The sequence below is a fragment of the Pseudorca crassidens genome, chromosome 13 (assembly GCF_039906515.1).
Source record: "Pseudorca crassidens isolate mPseCra1 chromosome 13, mPseCra1.hap1, whole genome shotgun sequence".
Taxonomy (NCBI): domain Eukaryota; kingdom Metazoa; phylum Chordata; class Mammalia; order Artiodactyla; family Delphinidae; genus Pseudorca; species Pseudorca crassidens.
The window spans coordinates 24,467,194-24,494,419 of record NC_090308.1 but is presented as its reverse complement, the minus strand read 5'-3'; the positions used below and the strand labels follow the sequence as shown (position 1 = coordinate 24,494,419).

Below are 27,226 nucleotides of genomic sequence, written 5' to 3'. Positions count from 1 at the left end.
TGGAGGAATGGGCTTATAACTTTCAGGAGCCCAGTAAATAACAAGACATTGAACTCCTTTGAAAAGAAAAACAAAACACACACAAGTAAGATATAATTCTAGTTCCTAAATTGGATGTGGTGATGGATGAGCAATTTTGGAGACAAGAACAGTTAACATGGTAATTCTGACTATGGTGTAATTCTGGGCTACCAATACCAAGACAGACTTTGGACTTTTTCATGATGGGACTTGTTGATGGATGAGAGCCCATGAACACAGACCAACATTGCTGGTTCAGCCTCCATAATCCACAGTAGATCTCTGAGCAGAAAGTCCTGCATGATCACAGCTGCTTTTGAGCATCTGTGGCTTGGTCATTTTGAGTTTGGACGTCCGTATTATAAACCTGGCAGCACTTTTCAGAAAAATGAATTGAAGCAGGTATTTAATAAGATTGAACTTAAAGTATGTGTCCCATTGACAATAGTTAGTAATCCATCATTATTGTAAAAGGACAACTTGGGAATATATGATAAATATTATCTATTTTGTTTTATATATTTATTCAAATGATAAAGTTTTGCTTATAACTGTTAGATGAGCCATTGTTTTAATCCCCTTTGGTGACAAAAGGTGATTTCTTGGCCAGCCACTCTCAGCATCGTGTCTTCTGTGTACAGGGAGGCTCATGCATCTGTACGCAGTGTGCGTGGACTGCCTGGAAGGGGTTCACAAGATCATCTGCATCAAGTGTAAGTCGCGGTGGGATGGCAGCTGGCACCAGCTGGGCACCATGTACACCTATGACATCCTGGCCGCCTCTCCATGTTGTCAGGTTGGTATTTACCCCTCAGAGCGAGTAGTGGGTGCTCTCAGGCTTCTGTCCCCAGATGAATGCAGAGGAGTTAGAGGCAGCACTGCGGTTATGTTGGAGGAGGTGGGAGGGTGTGGAGAACATGCTTCAGGAGTGAGCAGCCGTGCGACTCCCCAGAGTCCAGCAGTGACGGTTGATTTACTGCAGCACGGTGCTGCTGTTACTGGAATACTAGGCAGTCATTAAAAGGGATCTTGTAATTATGTGGGAAATATCTTCAGTATTTTAAGTCAAAAAAAGCCGCCTTTAAATGGCAGAATAACATGCTTCCATTTGTAAAAAGTGAACATGAAAAGGAACCCGCTAGCCTATTACCAGAGGTTGTCTCTGGGTTGTGGGGTGCTGAGTGGTTCCTTTAGTTTTCTTTTTGCTTACTTATATTTTTTAATGTTTTATATGATTAACATAGTTTCTAGTAAGAAAAAGTTGTCATTTCAAAGGAAAGAAGAAAGTTTCACTTTCTTTAATAGACAGGATTTTCTTTTTGTTTCCTTTCTGTGGGACAGTGCAGTTATCCAGGAACTGCCTGCGCTGTCAGGTGTTTGAGGTTGACTTGAAAGATTTGTAGTCCTTAAAGCTCTGCTAAGGGGGGGCATCTTCTGATGCTAAGAAAGCATCTGAACTTTAGCTGTCATGAGGAAAAGAGGGAAGTATTAACATTGGAAAATGCCTTACATAAGTCCATAGAAACACAGGAGACAAAACAAAATCCTTGGAAGTATCTTGATTTATTTCCAAGTGCTTTGGAAAAGAAAACACTTGTTATATAATTCTTTGATATTCATGGATTGGAGAGGTATTTTCCTTCCCTCTTAAGTGGCTAAGTCTTTAATATAAATACCTGATAAACATTTCATTAGTTTTATTACACAGTTTTATATCTTTAGCATTATGGTTTGACTTTTATAAAGAGAATATCCTTACCATTATTAGTTTATTCAGAAGATAAGCTGTGTTGGTTGAATTAAAAGGTTGGCACAGTTGGTATTTCAGCTATGCTGTGTCTGTACTAGTGATCTTAGAAGAGAAATATGGTCGTGAGAGACCTGAATGGCCATCTGTAGCCTGTCGTTTGATTCCAGATAGGATTGACTCCTTTACGCTATTCTCATACATGGACCACATTTCCATTTAAAACTTAGCCTTGGAAGTGAGATATCATCGTCTTTTAGTTATTCACTGTAGCATTTTATAATACCCACTGTTCCTCGATGCCAGCTCTTGAAATGAGAGGAACAAAAGGAAGGGATGCCTCTCCCACACACACCAGACAAGGTTATCTTTTAAAGAAGTAAGGAAGTGAAAGGATGTGTGGGCCTGTGACTCATAGAGTGTTAGCACTGGAAAAGACTCGTATTTTCCACGTACAGTGGAGGCCTAAACAATTAGAATGTTTTTCCCAGGTCTACCCACACGTGTCACAGCCGTGACCACAGCCTCTGTCACTCCCAGTCTGGTGCTCTTTCTACTCCACCACTGAAAGGCACTGGGGTTATTTCCTCATCTTCAGGGAGAAAAGCAGAATGGCATCCTGCCACACCCAGCCTGCTGTTCCTCACTATATATTTCTTCCTTAAAACAATTTAAGCCCAAACACTTCTTTTCTGGCCCCTTCCTGAAATGGAAAACAGGTTTGATTACTTTTGGCTTAAAAACATATCAATTAACTATGTTCACTGAGAAGGTGCAAGTGTTAGACACTATTAAGGCATCAAGGAGTGTCTTCCGATAAGACTTCGAGACCAAAGTAAGCAGGGATTCATCATTAGAAAGGAGTAATAGGTTAAAGAGAGCGGTTTGCTTAGAATCTCACTTTTAATATTGTTCAGAGAGATTAGTCAGTTAAAAGGGCGTTTTTCTCAGGTTACAGAAAGGTAGTCCGTGTAATGGCTAAGAGGGCAGGCTCTGGAGTAAGCTACTGTGGTTCAGATCTCAGCCTTTCTGCTTTAGCACCATGTGCCTTAGTTCCATCATCTAAAATTCATGTACTACTACCTACCTACAGGAGCGTTTTGAGGACAAAATGAGATGATACTTCTCTCTTACCTTTTTAGAATGAGTCTGAATTGAGAGTCTGTTATAATTTCTGGTTATTCACTGAAGTCCTTGGACCTATTGCTGAAAGCTTGGGTCTTGTGCTGTTAGAGGGAGGCTGGGGCATGAATAAAGGTACGGTGTGCTCGCAGGTTCCAGAAGCCTCAGGGTAAAGGTGGCCCTTATTCCTGGATCCTCAATTTTACTAGAGTATTTTAGGGAAATTTTATTTTTACCCCAAAGAAAGCAGAAATGTAGTAACCAGTAGAATGAAAAATGTATATGGATTTTTAAAATAAACAAAAAAAGTCTTCAAAGAAATTTCATGCAGATTTGGATGAGGGAAGTTGGTTTCAGTCACTTTTTAAAATCCAGGGGGTAGAGATTTCCAATTGTTAGGGGAACTTTACCGGAGAAGTTTAGGTAGTACAAGTTGAGAATTTTCTTCCCACCAGTAGTAGTAATTACTAGCAGTGCTGCACATCGGGAGAGAAGAGTCATTAATCTGTCAGGCTGATGGGTGAATATTTGAGTGTATATCTCATGCTTATCTGATGCTCTGCGTACCCTGTTTTGGGTAATAAAAGGGATGCTTTACTAAACTCTTGATCAGTTTCCCAGGTAGAGCAGTCTCACGTTTTCGTTGGTTTGACGTTGGCAGCGCTGGGAGGTAGAGGGGTACTGTGGCTCACGGCATCTTGTGTTCCCCCCCCCAGGCCCGCCTGAACTGTAAGCACTGCGGGAAGCCAGTGATCGACGTGCGGATTGGGATGCAGTACTTCTCCGAGTACAGCAACGTCCAGCAGTGTCCACACTGTGGCAACCTGGACTACCATTTCGTGAAGCCATTTTCCTCCTTCAAAGTTCTCGAAGCTTATTGATGAAAGCTTTGCTTTAGTAATAGCTATTTTATTGATATTATTACTTTATTACATATCTTTTCTAGGGAAGCCTTCTGTGACATTCATTTCTTTTCTAATTGAAAGGAGAGTTCCTTTGTGTATGTGTGCCACTAAAAGGGGGGCTGCCCCTTGCCTTCTCTTGACTCCCGAGTGTTAGTCTGTGGTCATGACCAGAGCCCAGCCGGTACTCCTGTGAGCTTGGGGGAGCGGTTAACTATCACTAAGAGTCTCTCGGGCAGCTTTTAGGGTGGTGGGGAAGATGGGGTGAATCTAGGAAAGGGATTATGTGGTCGTAAACTGAGAGCACGGTAGGAGTTGGGAAGAAACTCTTACTAAAATGTTAACTGTCTAAAGACCCACTTTTAGATCTTCTCTGGGCCTTGGGAAAAACATGTGACAAGTGAATGTAATCTGTGCCTGGAGAGCTGATGGTGTGTTTGTCCACCTTGGTTTGGCGTTCCGCAGTGCATGCTGGCCTGCAGTTTCCCCTCACTGACAGATCATTGGAAGGTGGACATGAGCCCTGATTCTATCCCTGTTGTAGTTTAGCAGCCAGTTTTCATACTGAAAATAATATCCAAATTATAAGGCATATGAAAGTATATATTTTTAGGTAAGCTGACCTATAACAAAGAGAATATGCTAAATGAATTTGGAAATGATGCAGACTGACTCAAGAGGGCAAACAGGCAGAACGCTGTCATCTGAACTGTGTCTTTGAAGTTGGTCAAACAAGCTCTTAAGGAGAATCCAAGAATAACATGATTTGAGCGGTACTGATTTATACAGCTTGCACTGTCGAAGTGCCATTTGACGTCAGATCCTTCTCACAGGTAAATCTCACAGCCACAGACCCGGACTGGTGAGTTTCAGAACCAATTGCCGTACTTGTCTTCCCCCCAAATTGCTTATGGCTGCATTTTACCCCGTTAACGCTGCGTTTCCCAAATCAAAGACTTTGCCCTACGAAGGAAAGGAAAAAATTATTTGTGAACCTTTGAGGAAAAGAATAATTTTAGTATTTCTTTTTAAAGTGTTTCATTTTGGGATATCACTGATTATAATGCACAACAATATGTTTGAAAATAGATTATTCTGAAGATCTCCATGATACCTTACCATTGGTGAAGAAGATGATACTTTACAGAACTTGATTGGTCAGAGCATTGAGCTTTCCAAAGTCCCAGCCTTCTGTTTATTAGAGCTTTCTGATTTAAGTAGACTGACACCCCATACCTTTAGAGAACTGGGATTGGAATATGAGTTCTCAAAAATGAATTTGATAATTTCAACTATAATACACATATATGCTAAAAGAATGTTGAAAATATGATCCTTTTATGGGCAGCTAAATTTGGGGTTATGTGAATATTTTCTATTATTTCGTTTATACCATTTTTTTTTCCTCAGAAAAACAGTTGTTTTTCCTCTCAGAAGTGTTCAGGCATCATTGCAAGTGAGTTTCAGTTCTGCTACATGGAATATTTGATGTTTTGTTAGAAAGAACACAGCTGACTGTGAGAGATTGACTAATATTCTTTATCTTTCGGTTTGCATGATTGTAATTCGGCTGACAACATCCAGTTTGATGTTTGATGATCTGAAGAGTATCACAGTGAGGGGAAATGCTGAATGTCTGTAAGAAGCAGCAAATTGTCATTGCTTTCACAGTATTTGATGTAAGGAAAAGAGGTCTATAGGACACATCCCTTGCAAATTTATGTTTAATACACAAAGCTGTAACTGAACTAGCTGTTTCGCTATTGATTCTCTCACGTACCCAGTTATAAAACTTGGTGAGTTTCTCTTGTCTTCAGAGTACCATTGGATTTTATTTCTGAATTTAAAATGAATAGTAAAATATTTGTTCTTTAACCCACCTCAATTTCTAAAGAGAAACCTGCTTGTATTGTTGTTCTGAAGCTTCAAGTTTACGTGTAGATCACGTTCATCAAGCTCCTCAGCCTATAGCTTCTGCAAGTGTAGCGTCTGATGCGTTCACTATTTTCTCCTCATATTGTTGTCTACTCTGAGAAATAAGTATGAGGAAGTTTCACTGTAAGTGAGTAAAATTTCCTTTGGGCCTTTATTTTGATGATTAAGTTAGGATTCTATGGTTGCTGAATTGATATAAAAGGAGAGGCACAGGTATCATATCCAAGAGTATCTTTTGCCTTTAAGGCATTGCGTTCTTGTCTAAAATGGAAAATTTGGCTGATTTGAGAATAAAATGTAATTGAGTATGCAGCCATGTGAAGAATAAATTTCATTTTGGAAACTGCTGACCTTAATATGTTCTCCACACTTTCTCAAAGTACTTTGCTCTGAGTACCTTGATAGGAATTGGAATATATCAGAAAAGATGATTCTTTTTGTTGTGGTTTGGATATTAAAGGGTATTAGTCACCCAAGAGATCCACTTTCTGTTTTTCTGATACAGTGTTCAGTAACATGAACCTACTCATGAGTGACTAATAAGTGATTTTTATCTGCTTTAACTTGTTTTAGTTTTAAGAGTTATACCTTGAACAAATAAAATCACCTGCTTTAGTTTAATGGGAAGACTGTTTCTGAGCATCTCATCTTCTTCTTCTCAGGCCAGCTCAGTTCTTCACTCTCTTCTGGTTGCGCTTGAAGCAGTTGATATACTGGGTTTACACCTTAAAAGATAGACATTTGCTGTGAAGTTAGGGAGTGGGGTGAATTATCCCATTGTAATTAAGAAAGAGCTTTCCCCAAACAGTCTTTAATTCCCAGTTTTTGTAGAAGAAGCTCATTCATTTTCTGAGTAAAAAGTATTTTCGTATCTGTCTGGGGGGAAATTAACTCATCAGGAAAATATTATTAGGTGTTTAAGTCCTAAAACTAACAGATTAAACTGATAACGTAACTTATTAGATCACCCAAACTGACTTGCTGAAATCTTTTGTTTTGTCCTGTAAGATCAATGCTTAACATGCAGTCTCTCCTCCTGTGCCCAGGTCAGTAACTCCAGGTTGCTGTTCTCTTTAGTCTCATGGTAGCAGCTGTTGGGTAGTTTTAGTCGGAGGTTGGGGAGGAGGTGAGGAGAAAGTGCTCTTGTTCAGTGTTTTGTTTCCTATAAAAGGATGCTGCCTAACCCAGCTCATCTCTGTGTCCTGTTGACTTTATTATTATTCCAGGTAATTGCAAGAAAATATAATGAATGGGCATCATTAACACCAGCTCAAAAATGTATTCTTATCAGTGAAGATTTCTTGTCAAATGTCTTGGATTGCACTTTTGTTGAGGGAAGACAGTGTAAATAGTTAAAGAATGTTGATAAAATTGAAACATTTGGTTATGGAATTGTGTGGTGTTAGAAGGTTTCTGTTTGTGAAATGTATGTATTAAAAATAATAAAATTTCAGAAACTAACATTGTATTCTCTCTTTAGTGTGTCACTTTATTTTTTGTTGGGATTCCAGGTTTTTGAACTTGGGATTGTTTGATAAGAAAAGGTAGTAGAGAAGACATTCTGAGGGTTTGACCACTATTCAGGTAGCCACTTCAAAGTCACTACTGCAGCTAATAAAAACTACGAACTTTTTATGCTGTTTGAAAGTGATGTACCACGTGTAAATTCCCTTTGCAACAAAATAAGCATTCTGTATAACAAAGGTGGTTCCATGTGGATAATCCACAATTATTGTTCTGGTTATAGGGAATCCTATTGACTAAGTACACTTTGTTGTTGTTGCTTCTAGGCCTGTAACAGTTTTCATAATAAAAAGACTGGATTATATCCTTCTTCATTATAAGAAAATGAGAACTGAGTTGCTGTTAAACTTCTTGCTGACTTGCACTGTGATCTAGTTTAGCTTATCTTTCAAATTTCCTCGTCCCCTTCATTTCAGGTATTATACTCAGCCAATGGATTGAAATCCACAAAGTCATAAGAACACAGGAAACATGGTTGAAGAAAGAGTCTCCAGTGGATTCCCAGCCTGTCTTACCATTATTTACTACAGACATCTGAGGCGTAAATTTTATTTCATTTAAAGCCTTAACAACTTGGGATATTACACTTGTGATAGTGTAATTTATATCAACAAAATTCCTTTGCAATTGAAAAGAAAATACAGTTCTTACTATTATAGAAAAAAACCAAAGTTAAGCAGTGATTATTAAGAATTAAGTTTAATGGAAGAAAATCTTATTTGTTCTTAGTGGTTTCCATTTCTTTAAACCTTGCTTATATTGTTTTGACTTCAATTTAGCAGCAATTAGATTGCTAATTATATAGGCTGTTTCTCTAGTAAAGAGTTAAATTTTGGAAGAAAAAAAGCTTTTCTTGAGCTTTTGTTCTTTTCATGTTCTTTCAGCTCTCTATACACAGGATAAATGTTATCTACTGAATGTGAAATATCTTTGAAGATAGTAAAGTGTTGTATAGATGTACTAGAAATAATGTATTTTTAAAGAATACTTTTCTTCTAATGGCAGCCTTTAGCACTGTGATAATCACTTTATATAAGCTCGATTTGGTATTGCTAAGCCTCAGGGACAGCAAAAACATTGTAAAAATAAGCAAAGTACTTTGTCTCATGGTGTTCAGTAAAAACATTGATTACATTTGTCAGTGTCCAAATGGAATCTGCCCTTATAGCACTGTTTCCTGGTGATGGACACCATGCCAAGTGGTTCTGATACACTTGTTTGAAAGTTTAGATCATATCTGAAAGTCAAGTTTGGAACTAATTGCATTTCTCACAAGCCTCAAAGTATTATAGAAAACTCATAGCCATAAAGCCATAGAGTTAGAGATACCAGAATTTAAAGCAGGGACTGTGTTTTTTGTCGTATTCACATAGTGTGTGTGTGTGTGTGTGTATTTTTTTTAATTGAAGTATAGTTGATTTATAGCATTATATTAGTTTCAGGTGTGCAACAGTGATTCTATATTTTTATAGATTATACGCCATTTAAAATTATTGTAAAATATTGGCAATATTCCCTGTGCTATACCATATATCCTTGTAGTTTATATATTTTATACATAGTAGTTTGTACCTCTTAATCCCTTCCCCCATCTTGCCCCTCCCCCCTCCCTCTCCCCGATGGTAACCACTAGTTGGTTCTCTGTTTTGTTACATTCATTTGTGTGTTTAAATCGTATTGACTATTGTACTCATTGTAGAGTTAAACTGAGGCCCAGAGAACTTAAATCTATATAAATAAGTCCGTGTAGTTCACGGCTGACTGGGAATTAAGTCTGGATTCCTTCTCCTAGTCCTCAAAATGACATCAGCGGGAGGGTATTTTTTTTTTTTTTTTTTTTTTTTTTTTTGCGGTACGCGGGCCTCTCACTGTTGTGGCCTCTCCCGTTGCCGAGCACAGGCTCCGGACGCGCAGGCTCAGTGGCCATGGCTTACGGGCCCAGCCACTCCGCGGCATGTGGGATCTTCCTGGACCGGGGCATGAACCCGTGTCGCCTGCATTGGCAGGCGGACTCTCAACCACTGCGCCACCAGGGAAGCCCAGGTACTTTGTTTTTGGTTGAGAACTTTGGGTTTGTTTTTACAAGGCACTGGATGTAAAAGGTACAGTAGCCCTTGCTTCAGCAGCCCCGGTGGAATTAATTCTGAGGGGCCTTGCTGAGACCCTTGCGTGAGGGTGAGCACATTTGAAAGCACCCCTGTTTTTAGAAAGAAGAAAACAAATGGAACACTTCTAACTTCTAAAAGAGAAATAATATTTGAAATCAATAGTTGTGTCTTTTACCTCATTTTTTGTGCATTCATTTGTTGACTTCTATTCCCTTTTGTTAAGATCAGTCATTGCTTGAGAACTGCGTCTTAGTGTAAGGTGACATTTTAACAATCTACACTAAGAACCCATCATTCTGTTCACTTTGGGATCTGACTTTGAGATGTTTCTGGATTCAACCCTGTCAGGCTGTCGGATCTGACAACCCAATTGGGGCAGAGTTTTCCTTTTCATACTTTTCAAACAGTTGCCCTTGGTGTGTTTCACTTTGAGTTTCTCTTCAGTACTCTTCTGTCTGAAGCTCTGGTATTTCAGACTTTTTTGAGTTGCTAAACCTGGTCACTGTTTATTTGTAGTGCTGGTTACATGTCTGAGACAATTAAAATTTTTCATGGTGTAGGGGTTATCTCTTGAGCTAATAATTAGTGATATTCCTAGTTATTGCAAAACCATGGGTTGGCAATCAGTGCCTTACACTTTCTTGTTATTTGCATCACATTAACGAATCACATATTTTTCTGAAACTCTGATGACACAGCAAGTGGTTGATGAAGAAAGTAAAGCCAGGGGAAGCCCCTAGGCTAGGGTTTGTCTGAAGCTCCAGAGCCTCATGGCTCTAAGAAGAAAGTAGTTTGGGCTGAGAGTGAGATGGTGGTAGTCCCGGGGGCTATTGTGAATAATTCAGAAAGCTTAAAGGAGATCAGAACATTGCCTGTCACAGCTGCACAGAATATCTAAAAGGTCAGTTTATTTTTGGCAGGAGTTGTAGCAACCTTGGTTATCTCATACTGCTCAGAAACACTGGCAGTAGTATATGCCTTTGATGAATAATATATGAGAACATAAATGAATTAATACCTAATAAATGTTGTTTATTTTACAGAGGTAACCTTTCAAAACAAGATAGAGTTGTATTAGGTGGGGGTGGTCTTTGGTGATGGCAGAGTTGGGAAAAAGCCATTTTTTGGAAGTGTCTGCTTTTCCTAATCATTTTCCTTTTACCTGTTGTGATATCTCTGTTTTATCTTTTTTGTACCCACCCATCTCTCTTTCCTATCTTGTCCTTTCTCCTGCCTCTCCTGTTGTATCAAGTTTCTTAACCATTGGAATACGGTAAAAGCCACCTGACAAACCTAGACATGAGTTGGTCAGTAAATCAAAAAAGTTAGTTACGGACTTCCCTGGCAATCCAGTGGTTAAGACTTCACCTTCCAGTGCAGGGGGTACGGGTTCGATCACTGGTTGGGGAGCTAAGATCCCACGTGCCTTGGGGCCAAAAAGCCAAAACATAAAACAGAAGCAATATTGTAACAAATTCAATAAAGATTTTAACGATGGTCCACATCAAAAAAAACCTTAAAAAAAAAAGTTAAAAAGAGTAGATTCCTCCAGTTGGCACAGACATAGACAAGTTGATCAATGGAAGGATAGAGTCCAGAAGTAAACCACACTTACATATATGGGTTAATTTTTGACAAAGGTGTAAAAAGAATTCGATGAAGAGAAGATAATGTAACAAATGGAGCTGGAAAATTTGATAACCACTTGTGAAAACCAAACCTGGATCCACACTCATACCTCATTAAAAAAAATTAAAAGTGGATCATAGATCTAAATGTAAAATCTAAAAAATGGATAAATTGAATTTTACTAAAATTAAGAGCTTCTCAAAAGACATTGTTAGGAAAATAAAAAGACAAGGCACAGACTGGAAGAAAAGGACTTGTATCCAGAAAATAATGAAAAACTCCTAAAATGTAGTAACAAAACAAATGACCCATTTTAAAAAAAAGTGCAACATATTTGAACACTTTGCCAAAAAATGAAGGTGACAAACACATTGTTAGGTATTCACCATCATTAGTTATTAGGGAAATGCAAGTTAAAACCACAATGAAATACCACTACACACCCATTGGAATGACTTAAAGAAAAGAATACCAATTGCTGGCAAAGATGTAAGCAAAGTAAGAAACACTCATACACTGCTGATGGAAAACAGTTCGGCAGTTTCTTAAAACGTTAAACATAACTCAGCCATTAAAAGAAACAAAATTGAGCTATTTGTAATGAGGTGGATGGACCTAGAGTCTGTCATACAGAGTGAAGTAAGTCAGAAAGACAAATACCGTATGCTGACACATATATATGGAATTTAAGAGAAAAAAAAATGTCATGAAGAACCTAGGGGTAAGACAGGAATAAAGACGCAGACCTACTGGAGAACGGACTTGAGGATATGGGGAGGGGGAAGGGTGAGCTGGGACAAAGTGAGAGAGTGGCATGGACATATATACACTACCAACATAAAACAGATAGCTAGTGGGAAGCAGCCGCATGGCACAGGGAGATCAGCTCGGTGCTTTGTGACCACCTAGAGGGGTGGGATAGGGAGGGTGGGAGGGAGGGAGACGCAAGAGGGAAAAGATATGGGAACATATGTATATGTATAACTGATTCACTTTGTTATAAAGCAGAAACTAACACACCATTGTAAAGCAATTATACTCCAATAAAGATGTAAAAAACAAAAAAAGTTAAACATATACCTATTTTGTGTCCCAGCTATTCCACTTCTCTGTATTTACCCAAGAGAAATGAAAGCATGTCCACAAAAAGACTTGTTTATGAATGTTTCTGACAGCTTTATTTGTAATAGCCCCAAACAGAAACAGCACAAATGTCTATCAACAGGAGAATGGATGAACAAAATATGGGATACCTGTACTGTAGAATACTACTCAGCAATAAAAGGGAACAAACTATTGATACAAGCAACAGGGATGAGTCACAAAATAATTACACTGAAGAGGAAGAAGCCGGGATGGGTGTGGGAAGTCTATACTACAAGATTCCATTTATGTGGAACTTCAGGAAAGGCAAATGAACCTGTATTGGCAGATCAATTTTGCCTGGGGATGGGCGGAGGAATATTAATGGGGGAGTGTAGAGAAAATGATTACAAAGGGGCATGAGGAAATTTGGGGGGTGACAAATGTGTTCATAATCTTGATAATGAGGATGGTTTCTTATATATATGTCAAAACTTACTGTATACTTCAAATATGTGTAGTTTATTACATTAATTATACCCCTCCATAAAGAAGTCCCACCCCCAATGACTTACGTACCATAAACATTTTATTTAAATCAGGAATACACATTCATTGGACAGATTTGCTTCTTTTGTTAGTTTTCATGTGTGATTCCTGCACTTGTAGGGCCATGCTGCCTTTCTTGCAAAATCTCCTTTTGTGATGCATTATCTAAGAAACCCCCATCTCGTTCTCTTCAAAATGGAATAAGAACTTAAAGACATATGAGAAACAGTGTAAATTTACCAACTCTCTAGACTTTGGGGATTTCTGTCCCCTAATCTTTTACTGTATTATCTCCTATGTTTAACTCAACAGTGTTTTTGTGTGTGTATGATTTGTCCTATCGTTCCAAAGCATCCTACTGAGTTACTGAAATAGTATTTTCTTTATATAATTATATGTCAGTGGTTTATGTACTATTTTTATTAAATTACATTATTGCAGTGCCAAGTGTAACTGGCATAAACAAGGTTGGGAACAAACATGAGTAACTTTTGGTAAGCACACAGCTTTGCAGGGGGAAACTGTATGCAGACTCTGCCTACTAGAAGCTACCAGCCGCTAGCATCCACTGTACTGAAGGCATTCATCACAGTGCAGTTTTACAAAATGAATTGGAGTCAGTGCATTTGCTGGATTGGCTAAGGAAAAGTTGATTGAGGAAGATTCTACTGCTCAAGCATGCTAATGCTGACTTTCCTCAGCTGTAAGTATTAAGAGTCTCTGCCTGGGGATAGGGGTATTATTAAGGTTTAAGTGAAGTAATGTAAATAAAGTGCTTAGTGCAATAAAGTGCTTTAGCACTTATCCTGGCATGTAGTAAGTGCTAAAAATGTGCCTAATTTTGATCATGTGTGTTATTTCAGAAACCATCTTTATAACATTAGGGCAGGAAGGACCTTAGAGATTGACTCAATCCGTTTATTTTACAGATGAGGAAAGTGGCTGAACAACACACACATTGGCAAGCAGGGCTGAAGGTCGCGCAATCGCCAACAAGTTGATAATCTCAGGATGCTTCCCAGGAGGCTTCTTCCTAAGGGGCTTCTGAAAATCTAGAGAGTTCTTTAATACCAGGGGAGGAATTGCACACTTTGTCAGACTCATAAAAGAGCTTCTTTTGAGAGCAGCCTTACTTGTTCAGAAGGCAGATCATCTTCAATAGCTGTGAACATCTTTTAAAAACATTTGCTGAATTCTACTTTTGAAGTGTCGGTATTCCTTCACACAGCTGAAATCAGTGGGTGTGTGAAGCGAGCTAAAACCAGGCCTCAGTGAGCTGCGAAGGGAGTCAGGAGGTTGTGGGACTAATAAACAGATGAAATCTGATTTAATAAGGTGGGTTAGAAATTTTATGAAACCCATGTTTGCTTTTTCCCACTTGGGTGTAGCTTCAAACTAGGACCTACGCCTTCTTGGGCTGGAAAATGATCCATTTTTTCCCCTTCATGGTGAAAACAAACCGGCCTACCAGTTGTGCTATAGGGATTGTATTTTTCATCTGAAGTTTGCCCATGGAGGCTGGCATCCACACTCCAGACTTGGTGCAGTGAACATCACTTGCAAATGCTAACACTTGGAATGTGACGGAAACAGATCATGGTCACCCTGTGCTGGCCAGGATGATGCCCTTCGGTACTGGTGTTTGCCTCTACTGGCCCGATGCAGCTTGAGGGATCCAAGTTGCAATGCACCTGCTGACATGCTGCAGGGTCGTTAACCCCTGACAGGCATCTGAACTCACTCAGCCGACCAGGGCCAGTAACCTGGCTTCGGAGGCAGGAAGCCTGGGTTTAAATTGTGCCTCTCACACACTCAGGCCCATCACTTAACCTTTGGAATCGTGCTTTCTGTTACAACAGGAAAACGTAAATACCAACTTTCTAGCATTCTTAGAGTGAGGTTTAATGAATTAATAGCTTCATGAATTTATAAACTCTAATGAGAAATAGACACAAGAGGTTATTAAAGTGAGCAAGTCAGTAATGACTCCATTTGCTTCTACTTTAAAAAAATATGAAATGAGAACACTCCCTAACACCACACACAAAAATAAACTCAAAATGGATTAAAGACCTAAATATAAGGCCAGACACTATAAAACTCTTAGAGGAAAACATAGGCAGGACACTCTATGACATAAATCACAGCAAGATCCTTTTTGACCCACCTCCTAGAGAAATGGAAATAAAAACAAAAACAAATGGGACCTAATGAAACTTAAAAGCTTTTGCACAGCAAAGGAAACCATAAGCAAGATGAAGACAACCCTCAGAATGGGAGAAAATATTTGCAAATGAAGCAACTGACAAAGGGTTAATCTCCAAAATTTACAAGCAGCTCATGCAGCTCAATATCAAAAAAACAAACAACCCAATCCAAAAATGGGCAGAAGACCTAAATAGACATTTCTCCAAAGAAGATATACAGATTGCCAACAAACACATGAAAGAATACTCAACATCACTAATCATTAGAGAAATGCAAATCAAAACTACAATGAGGTGTCATCTCACACCAGTCAGAATGGCCATCATCAAAAAATCTACAAACAATAAATGCTGGAGAGGGTGTGGAGAAAAGGGAACCCTCTTGCACTGTTGGCGGGAATGTAAGTTGATACAGCCACTATGGAGGTTCCTTAAAAAACTAAAAATAGAACTACCGTATGACCCAGCAATCCCACTACTGGGCATATACCCTGACAAAATCATCATTCAAAAAGAGTCATGGGGCTTCCCTGGTGGCGCAGTGGTTGAGAGTCCGCCTGCCGATGCAGGGGACACGGGTTCGTGCCCCAGTCTGGGAAGATCCCACATGCCGTGGAGCAGCTAGGCCCGTGAGCCATGGCCGCTGAGCCTGCGTGTCCGGAGCTTGTGCTCCGCAACGGGAGAGGCCACAACAGTGAGAGGCCCGTGTACCGCCAAAAAAAAAAAAAAAAAAAGAGTCATGTACCACAGTGTTCGTTGTAGCTCTATTTACAATAACCAGGACATGGAAGCAACCTAAGTGTTCATCGACAGATGACTGGATAAAGAAGACGTGGCGCATATATACAATGGAATATTATTCAGCCATAAAAAGAAATGAAATTGCGTTATTTGTAGTGAGGTGGATGGACCTAGAGTCTGTCATACAGTGACGTAAGTCAGAAAGTGAAAAAAAAAAAACTATATGCTAACACATATGTATGGAATCCAAAAAAAAAAAGATGGTTATGAAGAACCTAGGGACAGGACAGGAATATAGACATAGAGAATGGACTTGAGGACATGGGGAGGGGGAAGGGTAAGCTGGGACAAAGTGAGAGAGTGGCATGGACTTATATATACTACCAAATGTAAAATAGATAGCTAGTGGGAAGCAGCCACATAACACAGGGAGATCAGCTCAGTGCTTTGTGTCCACCTAGATGGGTGGGATAGAGAGGGTGGGTGGGAGATGCAAGAGGGAGGAGATATGGGGATATGTGTATTTGTATAGCTGATTCACTTTGTTATAAAGCAGAAACTAACACACCATCATAAAGCAATTATACTCCAATAAAGATGTTAAAAAAAAATAGCATCTGGGACTTTTCTGGTTGTCCAGTGGTTAAGACTCCATGCTTCCACTTCAGGGGTGCAGGTTTGATCCCTGGTCAGGGAACTAAGATCTTGGATGCCGCATGGCAAAAAAAAAAAAAAAAAAAAAAGCATCTATCCCTGCCTTTAACTTTTGGTGTTAAACATCTGTGACTTTCTCACTAAAATAAATCTTTCACATGTCATTCTTGACATGCTAAATGCTAGTCAATTCAGCATTTATTGAGCACATACTATGTGCAGGCATAGGAGCCAAAAGGAGTCATGATTATTTGTTCAGAAGGCTGATCACCTTCAATAGCTGTGAACATCTTTTGAAAACTCTGCTGAATTCTACTTTTGAAGTGGTGGTATTCCGTGAGAGGTGACAAGACTCCTCGAGGTATGTACAACTAAAATACTTCTTGCTCAAAATTACTGAGTTCATCTGTGATTACCCTAACACCGAAATGAAATTGTAAATGTAGATCCTTTTTAAAATAATGAATTGAAGTTCTAACAAAGCGTTTGACTTACAAGGTTTGCGTTTTTCAATTAATAAGAATTTTATTAGATTGAAAACATTCTGAAAGAGAAATTTCACTCCTGGCATGTCTCTTGCTTACATTTTTATCAGGTTTATTAATGCATATGTAGCATTTTGTGTGCAGGGAAGCAAGAGCTTTTTGAAGAATTGTGTTGGAATCGCAGTGATGTTCCAGATGTCTTTAATCTGGTGTCTGTGTAGGCGGGATATAGGCTCTGGTTCTTATTCTTTTGAAATTGGGATTTTAACTTTAAGCATTTATATGATGCTTAGTGTAAGAAGTACTAATGTTTTATTATAGCTTTCGAGGTAAAAACATTGCAAAGGAGGTGACAGGCATATTGTTTCTGTTGCTAAAAAGTTTATGATTTCTCTCAAAGCTGATGTGCATATTTGGATTTGCACTAGTTGAAAGTTTTAAGAAAATATCTCTAGCAGATCATCTAAGCTATGGAAGAAAGTGTATTCAAAATTGCTAAAATTCAAAAGAGATGATTTTATCTAAGAAGAATGATGTTTAAGATAGTCAAGTTGAAGTTTTTTCTTTTAGAACTTCTATTTTGAGATTGGAACAAGTACTTTGGTACTACTAGTTTTCTTGGTTTACATATAATTTTAATTAACAAGATACTAATTATGAATGTAAAGATTTCCAAATTTATCATTAAACCCCAAAGAAAGAAAATCAGAAATGTCTTGAAGTAAATGGTCTGCTTGTGAAGATGTGCTCATTTTGAAAGTATACACTTCCGGGTCAGATTTCTAATGTGGGCCAAGGAAGTAGGCTTTCAACTCTTCAAAAACAATACTGTCTCTGCAGCTGTCAGGGGGTGCAGGAGCGGGGAGGGCAGAGCCAGATGAAAACAGAGCTTTATACGATTGCAGTGTCAGCATTTAACAAGGATGCTCTTATTGTTATGAAGTTGCCCAGATGTGGGGTACAGAGATGATGCTAGACTGTTGTGCTCTGGAAACCATGTGATAGGATTCCAGGCAGATACCACTCTGATTATGCCCTGAGGGCCGGCCCTCTGTTTTCAACATCTTGTATTCATAATGCCCAGGACAGAGCCTTACCCATCAACTAAATGAACAGTTGAATGTACTAGCAGCTCTGCATGCCAGAGACACGAAAGAGCTAGTTGTGGGAGAATTCGAAGAGTTTTTCTTTTCACATGTTATACCATAGCACACAGTATCCTGTGCTCCCTGGTTTTGTGTTTTTGATGCCTGCTCCTTTGGGAATTCCTTTTAGAAAATCAAATATCAAAACATTAAAAGGAAAGAAATACCTAGGTCATAAGAACTGACATTTATTCTGGGGCATTGGTAAAAAGTCACTTCATCTCTCACATATTTAGAAGAAAGGCGATCATGTTTATGATTGTTTAAGTGGTTACGATGAAAAACTCAGAATTAGAGAATGTCAGAAATAGAAGTCACCTTAAAAATCCTCTTTGTCAATCCGCCTCCTATAGAAAGGGAAACAGATACAAGCATCACTTAGAATCGAGGGCTTCAGAGCTGTCCCATCCTGTCCAGTGGCCAAGAGCCACAAGTGGCCATTCTAATTAAATTTTAAAATATTTAAAATAAAAATCCCCTTCCCAAGTTGCACTATTTTAAGTTCTCCATAGCCATGTGTGGCAGTGACTATCATACTGGGCTGGGCCAATTGTAAAACTTTTGCCTCATTGGAGAAAGTTCTGTTGGACCTTGCTGGACTAGACTTTTTCAACACAACTCTTTCCTCTCCACCATGAAAAACCTTAATGTACAGGTTCCTGAGGATTGGCCCCTAGCACTGGGTCATATATTTCAATAAAGAATTTAAGATTGGAAATCTTTTGTGAAATGAAACCTTGCGTGAAATGATTCTGTTACTTATTATGCATTTTTGGTTCTCCTAGGAGGGAGGTGTACCCGGGAGCGCCATGGAGTGTGTGTGGTTCAGACATCAACAGTCTTGAATGAGCAATCAAGGGCATGTTCCCCAGACAGAATGGAAACTGGCTGTTGGCCCTTGCCTGCCTCATGTGAAACACCAAGTTTAATTTCAGGTCTGTGTCATGTGAAAGTAACTTCCTAATGCTGGTGTTCTTATTTAGCAAGTCTGCTTAACTAAGCCTCTTCTATGAGTAGCTAAACGTACACGTAATTCAGTTTTCTTTTTAATTTTTAATTAATTAATTAATTAAATTTTGGCTGCGTTGGGTCTTTGTTGCTGCGCACAGGCTTTCTCTAGTTGAGAGCGGGGGCGGGGGGGGTACTCTTCGTTGCTGTGTGCGGGCTTCTCATTGCAGTGGCTTCTCTTGTTGTGGAGCACAGGCTCTAGGCACCCAGGCTTCAGTAGTTGTGGCACACAGCCTTAGTTGCTTTGTGACATGTGGGATCCTCCCGGACCAGGGCTCCAACCCGTGTCCCTTGCATCGGCAGGTGAATTCTTAACCGCTGCGCCACCAGGGAAGTCCCCGTAATTCAGTTTTTGATAATCTATCATTAATGGCTTTTTTTTTGAGTTGATAATCTCTTATGAACCTTCATAAGACTTAATCCAAGATGAGTTTTCTTTGTTGAGTGGTTCTGATAGATCACGGTACTAATTGGATTATCCTGAGTAACAGTGAAATAAGTGGAGGCTGAATCCTGGTTTTTACTCCTGGTTTATTTATTCAACTAATTAACATCTGGGGACTCCTTTAAAGTCACAGGTCTTGTAGATATACTTGATTACTTAATGTCAGCTGAGGGATGTAAACTAAGGACATTGAGGGAAATAAAATCTTGGAGTATAGTTTTAGCTCAGAAAGCTCTTTACAGCTATTAATCAAATGTCACCTTTACAAAGCCTACCCTGACCCCCCTATTTAAACAGCAATCCTCTGGCATCCCTGATTTCCCTTTTCCTGCACTATTTTTTAATAGCAGTCTTCACCTTCTGTCTTATTTATTATGCTTATTGTTTATTGTGTGTGTCTCTAATAAAATCTAAGCCCCTTAAGGGCATGTATTTTTCTGGGGTGGGTGTGGGTGTCTGTTTTGCTGGTAAATGCCAAATGTCTAGAATAGTGCTTTGTCACAGAGTAGGTGCTCTGAGTAGTTATTGAATGAATGAATAAATAGGTGACCAGGATCACAAAGAGTGATGTTTTCATTTGATCACTCCATTAAGACTATTGCGAAGTTCATCGGTGACCTCCATATATTAAAGCTAGTGGTCATTTCTCAGCCCTCACTGTACTTAAATTATGAGCATTTAATACAGCGTTCACTCCCTTTGTCAGGGCACCATGCCACAGGTTCCAGTTTTTCCTCTTACCTTACTGGCTAGCTTCCTCTCAATCCTTCCCCACCTGGCTCTTTTCATCTCCCCACTCACTTAACCGTGAAGTACCCAGTGGTCACTCTTCGACCCTCTTCTTTGTTCTATCTATACTCGTGGTCTCATCCTGTCTCCTGACTTTAAATGCTAACCATATAGTGAGGATACCTACATTACATATCTAGCCTAGACTTCTTCCCTTAACTCTAGGCTGCATTAGTTCAAAAACAAATGAACCCCACATTTCAGTGGCTTTTACACTGACACACATTATTTCTTGCTCGTGGGTTTGTAGTTCAGCTGCATCTCAGCTCCAGGCTATAGGTTGGGTTCAGATTTTTCCCTTGTTCCATAGCTGGATCTTCTCTGTCTTCTCATTCTAGGTACCAGTCTGAAGGCACCACCTCTGTCTGGTCTGGTCTATTCTCTTGTAGCAGAGAGCAGGAATGAAAGGGTAGGTGGGGATTTTTGATGGCCAAGACCAAAGTCAATAAAATAGGGAAGTATACTCCATCAGCTGAAAGGGAGAGAATGATGTCGAACAATACAATCTAGCCAAATTGTCTATTAGACATTTCAGGCTTCACATGTCCCACACCGAGTTTCTGATCTTTCCCTCCAAAACTGCTCCTCCCACAACCCTCTCCGTTTTAGTTACTGGCAACTCCAGTTGCTTAGACCAAGATCCTTGGGATCATGCTGGGCTCTTCTTCTGCATATTCTATATCCAATATTTTAGAAAGTACTGTCGACTCAGCCATTGAAATATGTTTGGAATCCAATCACTTCACACAGCCCAGTGCTGCTGCTTGGTCATTGTCAATGTCACTGTCAAGAGACAAAGTCATTGTTTCTTGCTCAGCTCGTTGCAGTAGCCCTCCAGTCCCTCTTACTGCTTCTGCCTTGCCCTCTCAGTGAATTTTCAGCATAACAGTCCCACCTGAAACTGTGTAATGCTTCCGCCTTTCTCTTAGAGTAAAAGTCAAAATTCTTAGACTGGCCAACAAGAAACTACATGGTCTGGCCCCCAGTTACTTCTCTAGTGCATATGTTACCACTCCTTCCCTTGTTTACTTTGTTTCAGTGATGTTTCCTTGCTATTTCTCTAACTTACCAATGTGTTTCCACTTGCATTAGTTTTCCATCACTGATATAACAAATGACCACAAACTTAGCATCTTCAAACAACATAAATTTATTAGCTTACGGTTCTGTAGGTCTGAAGCCTGACACAGGTTTCGCTGGGCTAAAATCAAGGTGTTGCCTGGGCTGCATTCTTTTCTGGGGGCTCCAGAGGAGGAACTGTTTCCTTGCCCTTCCAGCTTCTAGAGGCTGTCCACATTCCTTGGCTCAAGGCCCACTCCCTCCATTTTCAAAGTCCGCAATGGTGAGTTGAGTCCTCCTAATATTGCATCACTCCAACATCATTTTCTACCTCCCTCTTCCACTTTTAAGGACCTTTGTGAGTACATTGGGCCCACCCAATAATTCAGAATAATTTCCCTATTTTAAGGTCAGCTGGTTAGCAACACTGCTTCCGTCTGCATTACTCAGCACCCAGTTCTACAAGGGTTAAGTCATAACCAGCTGCAGTTGCTAACTGACAAGGCACCCTGAGAAGAAGTTAAGATGATGACAGGGTGAGGCCCTCTGTGCTTTGGACAAGAAGGCCCCTTAGGCAGTTAGATGCATATCTCAGGAAGAATTTGAATGAACCCAGATTCTTGCATCTTCCCATACATAGAAAAGCACTAAAATCATTAACGTGAGATATTGGTTCTTTGTGATTAGCAGTAGTAGCCTTTTACCAAGATGTATGCTTGACTGAACGTATTCCCTTGCCAAAAATCATATATAAACTGGTTTCTCTCTCGCCTCTTCAGAGCAGTTCCCTCAGAGCTACTGAAAGGCTGTCTCCTGGGCTATACTCCTCAGCAAGACCCAGAATAAAACTTAAACTTACAACTCTCATGTTGTGTGTTTTTCTTTAAGTTGACAGCTGGAATGATCGCGAGGAGACATCTGTCAAAAATAAATGTAAAATGTGTGCAGGGTCCCAAAAGCCAGCTACATGTTATGATGGAGATGACATATTATTGGGAACATTTGACTCAACATGGATTAGGATGTGATGCAGAAATGTGGAATCTAGAACTACACTCTCCACAAGGTATCCATTTAACAAACCGGGCTGTGCAAAATAAAATTAGTTAAATAAAATAAAACACAAATTTTAGTTCTTTGGTTTCAGTAACCACATTTCAAGCACCTACTAGCCCAGGGAGGCTGGTAGTTACTGAGTGAGGCGGTGCAGCTGTAGAACATTTCTGTCATTGCAGAAAGTTGTGTTGGATGGTGCTAGTCTAGAGTGCAGGCAGTGGTCACGTCTTTATACCATGCACTGGTCCTACCACATCAAGGATATGGTTATGCTGGGTCTGAGTAACACATTTCAGAGGGACATAGACCAAATAGAGCATCTGAGATTAGAGGGCCTGGAAAATGAGGGAAATGAAAATCATGCCCTACGAGGCACGTTGAAGGACCTGGGTAATTAGCTAGGAGAAGGGACAGTACCTCCTCTACGCTGAACGTCAAGGCTAACACGAGGAAGAGGAAGGAGTTGCCCTCATGGCCCAAGGGGTAAACCAAAGACTAAATTAGTGGACGTTAGAGGAAGCAGGAATCGTTATGCTATGCAAACTCAATAATTTGGAGGGGTTCTGGAGTCAGACAGCCTGTGTTCAAATCCTGCACTGAATCTTCCTTTTTGGATGAATTTGGGCAGGTTATGTAACCTCTCTAAGCTCCATTTCTCTCATCTGTAGAATAGGACCATATTAGTATCTTCCTCACTGCTTTATTGAGGAGAATAAAAAATATTATATATACAAAATTGAATATCTAACAAGTTAACTAGTATTATTATGTCATATTCTGGCTGATATAAGGAAGTTCATCTAAACACTGAATGAGCTGCTCTGGGGTTATAAGTTCCCATCACTGGAGATGTTTAATGTGATGACAATTTTTGGGCAGGGGGTATGAAGGGCACTGAAGCTCTGAGTAAGAGGCTGAGTTGGAGTATTACGTTTCCTTCCTGTATAAGCATGTACGGTTATTTTGTTTTGTTTTGTTTCATTTTCTATTTTCACCAAGGCTGTCCCCAAGTCTTGAGCATTTTTGACTCGGTCAGGTGACAGTTCATACTTTCTTGCTGACCTTGAGGGATGGAGCAGGAGGAAGAGGAAGGGAGGGAAGGAGGATGAATGAAGGCTGAGCCTCAGCCTCTGGGTCCTGCCCAGTACCCACCAGTCGGCACTCTTCAAAAAGAGACTAGAGAAGCATAAGGCCAGTCCTCAGACCAGTGCAGGTATTCTGGAAAGAACGAGGGCCAGAGCAGCCTTAGGGTTCTGTGGCAGGTTCTGAGAGAAGTCCAGAGTGGTGTATGCCTGTCCTCCCAGCAGCTCACCTAACGGCTAACTGTGGATTTGTAGTAGCTGATAGTTGCTGTAAGTGCCCTGTCTAAACTGAATTGTAGGAATAAGGCATATAAGAAATTTTATCAGGTCAGCAGTCAAAATGATCGGATGGAAACATTTTCAAAACTACTTTGCACAGAACCTTGCAAAAAGAAGGGGGTTGGGATGGATGGAAAACATGATGAATGAATCTTTATGGGTAAAAATAGGAGCTAACATAAATATTTAATACCTAATACTCAAGTTATTGCTCACCTGGACTGTATTCAAAAGTAAAATCATAGTATAATACCAGAAACTTTAGCAGGGCCTCAGATACAATTCTCACACTAGTAGCTTAAGAAGTTTTAGTTTGTGAATATTCATTTCTCCCTTAAGTCTATGTATCTTGCATCCAACAGGGCACTCCTTTGCCCATTTCCTATCATTTGCATTTACCTGGTCTCCTCCCAGTGGAGGAGGCTCACCTGTACAGCTTATTAGAATATGCCCGGATGATGGCTGTGCCTCATGGCTAAAACACCAGGATCTCTCTGTAGGGAAGGGGCCCCCCGGGGTGTTCAGGTTCTGCTGCCCAGCTGCAAAAGTGTGACCGCATCACTGTGTGTTGGGGTCTTGACTTAATAGGGTGTTTACTTACTAACTAGCCTAATGTCTGTCTGTATTTTAAGATTTCCTGATGTCATTAGGCACTAAAAACGTTTAAAAATGTATTTTACTAATCATTGTCAGAAATGTCCTATTAGCACATGTAGAGGAGTTTGTGAATACAGGGAAAGGATTTAGCACTTTGAGAGTTTTCCTGGCAAGATTTTCTGAAAGGCAGGCCAAGAGGATGCTTAGGGCATCTGCAAAACAGTTATTTTGAGAACAAAATTCCAAATATTTTATTTGTTAATTGGTAACTCAAAAAACAAAACAAAACAAAAAAGAAGTCATCATGACTTTTTTTTTTTTTTTTCATCATGACTTCTTAATCTAAGTTTAGTGACAGGGGGTTATTTAGAACACAGGGAAAGATGGGAAACCTGGATTCCCCCCAGTTCCATACTTTGAGATATACTCTGTGGAGTGAATTGTGGCTGGGCTCCTCGAGTGGGTTTGCCAGTTGTGGAGTACAGATACAGCTTTATCATCTTTCTGTTGTTGGTCTAGTGTAGATCATTCATCCTTCTGTCCCTAGTGCCTCACCCAGCATCTGGTTCAGGGTGAGTCCTTAATAACTGGTCTATGTCAAACTCTGCCCTGGCTGGCTTGCCCACGGCTCACTTAAGTGGAATACAGCCTGGATCCCAACTGTAGTTTAGTTTCGTTTGTTCAGAGCAAAATAAACTTTCTTGAGACTTTTTCAGCCTAACCACGGTAAACAATCACTAACTCTGGCAGAAGACGAGGCCACCTTAACCTCTGTATAAAGGTGGTTCAGGCCCGTGGCTGGGTGACGGGCCGACCCGGCTAGCCGCGACGCCGGCTACATCTGCAGTGCTCAGTAGGTGGCGCTCGTGCTCTCTTTGTGCCGGAGCCGGCAGCAGCCAGCGCGGAGGCCGTGGGTTTGGTCCAGATGGTCAACTCAAAGCAGCTCCTTGGGCAAGCAGCTGCACAAACCCATGATCGGCGCGGTGGCAGCCGCTTCTGACTGTCCCTGCTCGCAGGCTGGTTCAGAGTAAAGGCCTTTGGAATCTGTGAGGCTGGAGACAAGAAGCGAAGCCACTGTCTAAAATAAGCAGGTTAGGAGTCTGCTCTCTGGTTCCCTGTAGGAGAGTCCGGGAGCAGCTTGGAGGCTGAGACCACGCTGCAGGGAGGATCTTCCCTCCTGTAACTCTGTCTGGAAAATCTCATCAATGTGGCCAACTCTCTAAAGTCCTGTCTTGGAACCAAATTAGTGAAAATCAAGAGCATCTTGAACCAGTGACAGAATTATATTTTTTATACCTATGTGCTGGCTTCTGGTCAGTCTTAATTTCTAACATTCTGTCTTATTGCCAGTATAAGAGCATTAGCCCTCCTCAGACAGTGCCTCCCTCTATTTGGGGTATAGAAAATGTGGTCACCATAATTACCCTCCATTTTCTGACAGCTGAGTCTCAAGCAATGTTATGGACTGAATGTTTGTGTTCCCTCCAAGTTCCTTTGTTGAAATCCTAATCCCCAATGTGATGGTATTTACAGGTGGTGCCCTTGAGAGGCGATTAGGTCGTAAGGGTGGAACCCTCATGAATGGTATTAATGCCCTTGGAAAAGAGGCTCCAGAGAGCTTTCTCACCCCTTCCACCAGGTGAGGACACAGTGAGAAGATGGCCATCTATCAACCAGGAAGCAGACTCTCACCAGACACTGAATCTGGTGGCACCTTGATCTTGGGCTTCCCAGCCTCCAGAGCTGTGAGAAATAAATTTATATTGTGTATAAGCCACTCAATCTAAGGTATTTTGCTATAGTTTCCTGAATGAACTAAGACAACTGTATTCTATGTCAAACTCTGCAGTTGCTGGCTTGCCCCCTCTTCCTATCTAATTCAAACTTAAACTCTTATACAAGACGATGGGAAACCATCAGCCATTGGGATCTGGTTTTTGCTAGTCTCAGTTTATGGGATGAGTACCTGCCATGTTAGCAAATCCTTGTCTACCTTGAAGAGAGAGGCAGTAGCTGTCTTTTTAAAATTTGAATGGATACAAAGCAACTTCTCAGAGAGATGAATCCACTTGTGGATCATCTCCTTTGTGTCTGACAAATGCCTGGCAAATACACTGCCACTACTTCTCTCTAGGGTGGGCATTATTCATTTATCGTGGCACACTTTCCTGCTGGACCCGTTGTGGCTTCAGGTGCTTTGGCACGTGGGAAAAAACTTGTTTGGTTTCAACTATGGTTGATCTTTAATATTTTCATTATATTAGATAATAATAAAGGTCAAAATATTAGCTGAAACAAAAAAACAGATCCCTTAGAGTTGGTTCTTTAAAGAAACAGAAACTCTAAGGAAAGCCATAGGGCATCATTTAATTTTAGAGCTCAAAGGAAGTATGATGAATTTCCAGAATCTCAAGATGATAAAGTTGATGCTCAAAAGACAAGCTGGGTGAGAATTCTGCTTCTGGTGAGGGTGGAATCACTTGTTGCAGGGTAACCTTCCCTCCAAGAACAACTAGCAAAGATGGAGAAAATGCATAGAATACCTGTGTGAAGGCACTGGAGTGCTACTCAGACAGCAAAAATTTGAAGGGACAAGGCCCTTAAGAAAAAAAAGAAATGAAGTGACATTTGGACTGGTTTTCTCCCTCAAGGCACTTGCAAATATCCAAGCTGTGGCTTAGAGGCTGAGAAGCTAAGCTATGCTTCCAATAGTTTTATGGGGCACGAAGAGCAAAACTTGGTGTTTAGGGACAGCCAGTGATCTAGGGTGTTGGCACCACTCAGGTTTTAGGTTGGGACCCTCAAATTACTATACCATAGGAAATAGAAGACTCTTTAAAAAAAGTCAGAAGCCCAACTTCAAATCACTTCAATTTATGATTGGGTAAGATAATCTGTTCCAAGTTAAATGCCTGTTGGAAGCAAAAATAAACTCCCTTCAGGAAGATAATACAATCTAGAGCTTTAAATTATCTCAAAAATTTTTAATAGAAAATGCCCTGCATTCAGACAAAAATTATCTAGTGTACCTCAAGGGAAAATTACTGAAAACTGAGTGG

The 27,226-nt window shown here is 40.2% G+C and overlaps 1 protein-coding gene across 1 annotated transcript in view; it reads left to right on the top strand.

The window, feature by feature from the left end:
* The window catches only part of HECA (hdc homolog, cell cycle regulator), a 43,155-nt gene extending 35,967 nt beyond the window's left edge, over positions 1-7,188 (top strand). The window contains exons 3-4 of the mRNA XM_067701924.1: positions 663-817; positions 3,607-7,188. Coding sequence (XP_067558025.1) covers positions 663-817; positions 3,607-3,771 — 320 coding nt within the window. The 3' untranslated portion in view covers positions 3,772-7,188. The remainder of the gene's footprint in view (positions 1-662; positions 818-3,606) is intronic.
* Positions 7,189-27,226: the final 20,038 nt, after the last annotated feature.